Below are 6,000 nucleotides of genomic sequence, written 5' to 3' on the forward strand. Positions count from 1 at the left end.
CGCTCCTGTGCTAAAAAAAATATGAATCATATTACAAGTTAAAGATGTGTTTTAATGTTATATGCCTCGTAGGTTCATTACAATACGACAAAAGAGAACATAACACAAAAGCCTATTTGTGTTGCACATACATATAAAGATACACAATTGTGTGCACCTCACATAAATAAAGAAATAGGGGAGGGGAACAGGCACTAAAGCTGGAGAGGATAATTATTTTGTATTCATGTGCATACAAGAGAGATACAAGAAGCGATGACAAAGAGAGAGGCTAAGTGGGAAGGTAGAGATAGTTAAAGAGACAAAGAAAATAATAAACGCCACAAAACAGAACGTAAAGTGTGACCGAAGAACACGGTCTGTACATTGACAACAAACGCAAATGTTCCACCCCAACCGACTTAATTAAGCACAACCGAAACAATTAACTCATATGTCTCCAAAAGAAGCAATGGTTTAACTTCACGCTGTCTTATTTACCTACAAAGCTCGCCCTCGAAAAGTAGGACAGGGAAAATGCTATGATCAGAAGCCGATGAGGACAGCAAAACAAAATCAGAACATAATGATCTCGCTAAATGTACAGGGAAATGCTGTAATGCTGGTTTTATTAATCAGACTGTCAATTTCACCCCAGAGGCCAAAACCCAGAGCATCCGGGCATGCAATGATCGGCTGAGGACAGGGGTTGTCCTCCAAGTCTTCTCTACCTGGATGTATTTGCCTGTCGCTAGGCCGCCTTCATCATCCACTGACAGACGCTTGTATTTATTTGCTTATAAACCTGTTACAATAAATGATTATTCGAACAGCGTCATTCGTACCTTAATGACGAGCACTGGTTTGATGAATGACACATCGGGAGAAAGGAAGCACGGGTCATTTTGACCAGTCGTTCCCTCGCATTGGCATTACACTTTTTTTTTTTTCCTTTTTTTTTTGAAAAAAAAACAAGCAGATAATATTTCGAGAGACACTTGGCGGGCTGCATGCGAATTAGCCAAGGCAGCTGCACTCAGATCATCATTAGCGTAGGATCAGTCTGCAACCTGCTCTCCAGCTCCCAAGCATGGAGAGGATCAGGAAGGAAATAATTCTGATGGAACGGGGTCTGCACGGTCCTCCTGGCAAGAGGGTGTCGAATTTGTCAGACTCAGCTGGAAACGTGGAGGAGGCCCTAGAAAATTCTCATCACACTGGTCGTCTCAGCCCCAGATCAACTTCCGCCTCCCTTCACAACACTGTTGGGGACACTCCAACGAACGGGAAATTCGAAATAGACAATTTATTCCACCACCAGCACTCCAACGACAGCACGTCTTCGTCTGAAATTTCGTCCTCGGAAACCAGAAAAAAATTCTCCCTGTACTCGGAACTTGCCGGTCGGGAGAAAGAGGCAGATATGAACAGTGATGTGGACGTGGGCTGTTCGACACTCCGCTCTCCTGTCGGCGTCAATGCAACGCAGCTCAAAGAAAACGCCAACAAAGGTAAATATTTATTCGTGTTAAACCTCGCCGGGGGGGAAAAAAATATTCGGGCGACTTGCCTTTGCGGTGCCGGTGTCGTGTCTGTTGGAAGTGTGGAAAGTACATTTCGTAGTATTTGTGAAGTAAGGTCGTGTTTGTGTTGGCATCAGATATTTCCTGTGCGTTTCTCCACGGATATTTTTTTTTTTCGCGTATGGAAAATATTCTTGGTTTACACCCGGATACAAATAAACTATTAGTGTACATTTTTTTTTCGGAGCAACCGTGTTTATTGCTAGTAAGTATTTTAATTGCCCATAAAGTATCACAGGCCCATCAAAAACCGATGTCTTTCCCCCTTAGAAGTTGAGAAGCAAAACGACTACAGATTTAAATCAAGAATATAGAAATTGTTATTGCGAAGAATAAACACATTTTGTCTAATAATTAATGATGACTTAAAGACACCATCATTGATTTAGAAACGATTTAACTCCTTATTTATATAAAAAGGCAAAACGTATTTAAATATTACGTTTTAGTAATTGTATAAATATTAGCTCGACAATATTATGCAAGTATTCGTTTGAAGTATTCTGGAAAGAAATACAACATTATGACTATCATGACTTATTTATCAAAGCTAAATTGAACTGTACGTTATTTTGCTTTGGGATCTGGATTTTAAGAGGTTTAAAACTCGGCCTTTTGTGTTCAAAAGACATTACCGCTAAAATAACTTCCTGGTTCAGTGGATCACCTTGCTAATGTTTTAAAATATTCTAAAATAAAACATTTAAGTAAGCCAGAATGCTTCTGAAGATGAAACCGACGTGTATGTTATTGATTACATGAACATTCAAATATCTAATGGATGAGCACATCAGAAGCTTTATTTATACATAATTATCCAAACTTACCTCAAATTAACGAGAATTATTTGGTTATGCAGAGACTCATAGAACTTTATTGACTCTATTAACGGTCTCCATTTGTAATAATGACAGCTAGCATTAATTACACGGCATCAAAGCAACGTTATTAATCTGCACCCGTGGCTTACCGATCCTTAATATGTTCCTCTTTATTTTTTAGTGTATTCTGATAACAATGGTTCAACTAATAGTTCATCGAGTGGGTCCAATGTTACGAATCTAAACGGCAACTCCAACTCAATAGGCAGTTCGGGCTCTAGTTCTGACCAGGTGAGAAGGTACCGGACAGCGTTCACCAGAGAACAAATTGGTCGACTGGAGAAAGAGTTTTACAGAGAAAACTATGTCTCCAGACCCAGGCGATGTGAACTGGCAGCCGCTTTAAACCTACCCGAAACTACTATCAAGGTGCATACCATGTTTGACTACTACTGCCCTTATAATCATCTTTGGTAGATAAGTTCATTGTGATTTTTCGATTTGGATGTGTATTTCTGGGGGGTTTTCTGTTGTTGGTCGAAAAAGAAGTATCGACTTTCAATACTCCACGTATTTTGGGTTGAGTTCACATCTTACGTTCCATCAGTGGTTGCGAAGATGTGTGAATTATTAATGTACTCCCGTAATTACTCATCTAACTTTGAAACGACAGTGGGAAGCGAGTAAATATCAAAACGTGGGTAGTTTTAAGTATTTCAACCCCCAAAAAATGTCAGCATTGTTTCAATCTTAATTTGCAAGAGAGAGAGAGAGAGAGAGAGAGAAAACGGGAGAGCAAGTTCATTGCTTTCACGTTTTAAGGGGGTGTGGGGGAGGGGGTGTGTGTTGAATAATCAATAATAATAATAATTGTGGAATAATAATAATACTCATTGCATGTTATTCGGGATTATTAATAACGTGCGTTATAACGAGTGCGTAAATGGAAGAAAATTCAACTGTTTGACGCTGGTACATTTATTTTTCCTTCCCCCCCCCCACCCCTTTTTTTGTTTGTATGTATGTTTTGTGTGTGTGTTGTGTGCGTGTGCGTTGTGTGTTGTGTGTGTGCGTTATGTGTGCGTGTTTTGTGTGTGTGTTGTGTGTGTGCGTTGTATGTTGTGTGCGCTATGTGCGCGTTGTGTGTGTGTGCGCGTTATGTGCGTTGTGTGTGCGTTGTGTGTGTGGTGTGTGCGTGTGGTGTGCGTGCGTTTTGTGTGTGTTGTGTGTGTGCGCGTTGTATGTTGTGTGCGTTATGTGCGTTGTGTGTGTGTGCGTTGTGTGTTGTGTGTGCGTTATGTGCGCTGTGTGTGTTGCGTGTGCGTTGTGTGTGTGTGTTGGGTGTGCGTGGTGTGTGTGGTGTGTGGTGTGTGCGTTGTGTTGTGTGTGTTGTGTGTTGTGTGCGTTGTGTTGTGTGCGTTGTGTGTTGTGTGTGTTGTGTTGTGTTGTGTGTGTGTGTGTTGTGTTGTGTGTTGTGTTGTGTGTGTTGTGTGTTGTGTTGTGTGTGTGTGTGTTGTGTGTTGTGTTGTGTGTGTTGTGTTGTGTGTGTGTGTTGTGCGTTGTGTTGTGTGTGTGTGTGTGTTGTGTTGTGTGTTGTGTTGTGTGTGTGTGTGTTGTGTTGTGTGTGTTGTGTGTGTGTGTGTTGTGTGTTGTGTTGTGTGCGCGTTTGCGACGCTCAGGTCTGGTTCCAGAACCGACGGATGAAAGACAAGCGGCAGCGTCTGGCCATGTCGTGGCCCCACCCGGCGGACCCGAGCTTCTACACCTACATGATGACCCACGCGGCGGCCACCGGCAGTCTGCCGTACCCTTTCCACTCGCACGTGCCGCTGCACTACTACCCGCACGTCGGCGTGACCACCGCCGCCGCCGCGGCCGCCGCCGCCGCCGCCTCGGGCACCGCGCCCTTCCCCACCTCCATCCGCCCGCTCGACACCTTCCGCGCCCTCTCGCACCCGTACTCCCGACCGGAGCTGCTGTGCGGGTTCCGCCACCCGGGCCTCTACCAGTCGCCCCACCACGGCCTGAACAGCAGCGCGGCGGCGGCCGCGGCGGCGGCGGCTGCGGTGGCCGCCTCGACGCCCGGGGGCGGGGGCGGGGGTGGGGTCGGCGGCGGGGGCGGCCCCTGCTCGTGCCTGAATTGCCACAGTAACCAAAGCGCGGCCCTGGGGCCCCGGGGCTCCGGCTCCGACTTCACCTGCACCGCCGCTGCGCAGAGGTCGTCGGAGAGCGGTTTCCTGCCCTACTCGGCGGCGGTGCTCAGCAAATCGGCGGCCGTGTCCCCGCCCGACCCGCGGGAGGAAGCCTCGCTCACCAGATAACTCCTTCGACGGTGGTTCTCTCCTGTGGTGGTGGTGGTGGTGGTGGTGGGGGGGGGAGGGGGAGGAGGGGGGGTGGCAGCCAAATGCAGAACCCCACCCACCCACCCACCCACACCAGACACAGACACACACAGACACGGACCCCCCCCACCCACACACCCACACACACACCCACACACACACACTAAAATGGGAATGTGCTCAATTTCGTCCATTTTCAGTCCATCCACCCAACCCCCCAAGACTCTCCCTCTGATGGAGAGGCATTTCGAACACCACACAGAGAAAGGGAGAGGGAGAGAGACAGAGAGACAGAGAGAGGGGGTTGGGGGGAGGAGGGTATCCTTTTGGTTGGGACCTCTTGGCCAACTCTCTCTCTCTCTCTCTCTCCCACCGCCTCAAATAAATATACCCTTCCTAATGCCCAATTGTCGGGATTAAACTTCTTCCAAGGTTTCCATAAAGTTTCTCGTAAAGTTTGGTTTCAGCAGCAACACCCACCCCCCACCCCCCCATCACCCCCCCCCCCCCCCCCCCCCCCACACACCCCCCCCCCCCCCACACACACACACACCCCCACCCACACACACACACACATCACTTTCTTTTACCAATTTGACAGGAAATTTGACAGTCCAACTCTTTCCATCTTATCGTCCGCCGATATAATCTATTGGAAACCATTGGGGTCTTTTCTCTCTCTCTCTCTCTCTCTCTCTCTCCCCCCGATCAGACCACTGAGACCAAATTCGAAAGACTTGCGTGGAATTGTTTCGAAAGGGTTTCTCGCACTGAAATTGACTCCTCTCTCACACACACACACACACACACACACACACAAACACACAAAAAAAAAGACACCGTCTCTTTTAAAATATTGCATAATACTGTACTGGAAGGTCACTTTGAGAAGATCGCCACTTTATTCGTTTTTTTTTATACGCCACGTATCTTTGTAACAAGACCCCCTTCCTGTGAGTGTGGGCACACACGTGCCTACACTGGCTTGGCCCAGGAGTGCCACCACCGGGTTACTGACGACCGTTCTCTGCCAGAGACAACTCCTGGAGGACTTCGGCAAAGTTCGAGGAAGGCCCATCAGACACCGCCAATGTTATCGCCATGTCAATTCCGATGCTAATAATGTGCAGATTATGACGAAAATTGCCAATCATGTACCTTGATGGACCTCCTTTGAATGTCGAATTGGAAAAAAAAAAGTTCCCTGCGCAGAGACCTGCTGTCAAATACTAACAACCCGCTAAGGGAAGTCATTAGAAGAGATAGATAAGAGAA

At 46.8% G+C, this 6,000-nt stretch overlaps 1 protein-coding gene across 1 annotated transcript; it reads left to right on the forward strand.

Moving 5' to 3' along the window:
• The first annotated feature begins 1,069 nt into the window (after nt 1–1,069).
• On the forward strand, nt 1,070–4,704 carry evx2 (even-skipped homeobox 2). Its single transcript, XM_007890041.2, has 3 exons — nt 1,070–1,490; nt 2,565–2,812; nt 4,063–4,704. Exons 1-3 carry the CDS (start codon nt 1,070–1,072, stop codon nt 4,702–4,704), a joined length of 1,311 nt encoding a protein of 436 aa, XP_007888232.2.
• The last annotated feature ends 1,296 nt before the right edge of the window (nt 4,705–6,000 follow it).

Source organism: Callorhinchus milii, unplaced genomic scaffold (genome assembly GCF_018977255.1).
Source record: "Callorhinchus milii isolate IMCB2004 unplaced genomic scaffold, IMCB_Cmil_1.0 Scaffold6, whole genome shotgun sequence".
Lineage (NCBI taxonomy): Eukaryota > Metazoa > Chordata > Chondrichthyes > Chimaeriformes > Callorhinchidae > Callorhinchus > Callorhinchus milii.

Coding starts and splice junctions, on each gene's coding strand:
- evx2 (XM_007890041.2), top strand. CDS start 1,070: ATGGAGAGGATCAGGAAGGAAATAATTCTGATGGAACGGGGTCTGCAC. Junction 1,491..2,564: donor CAAAGAAAACGCCAACAAAG/GTAAATATTTAT, acceptor TTTATTTTTTAG/TGTATTCTGATAACAATGGT. Junction 2,813..4,062: donor TACCCGAAACTACTATCAAG/GTGCATACCATG, acceptor TGCGACGCTCAG/GTCTGGTTCCAGAACCGACG.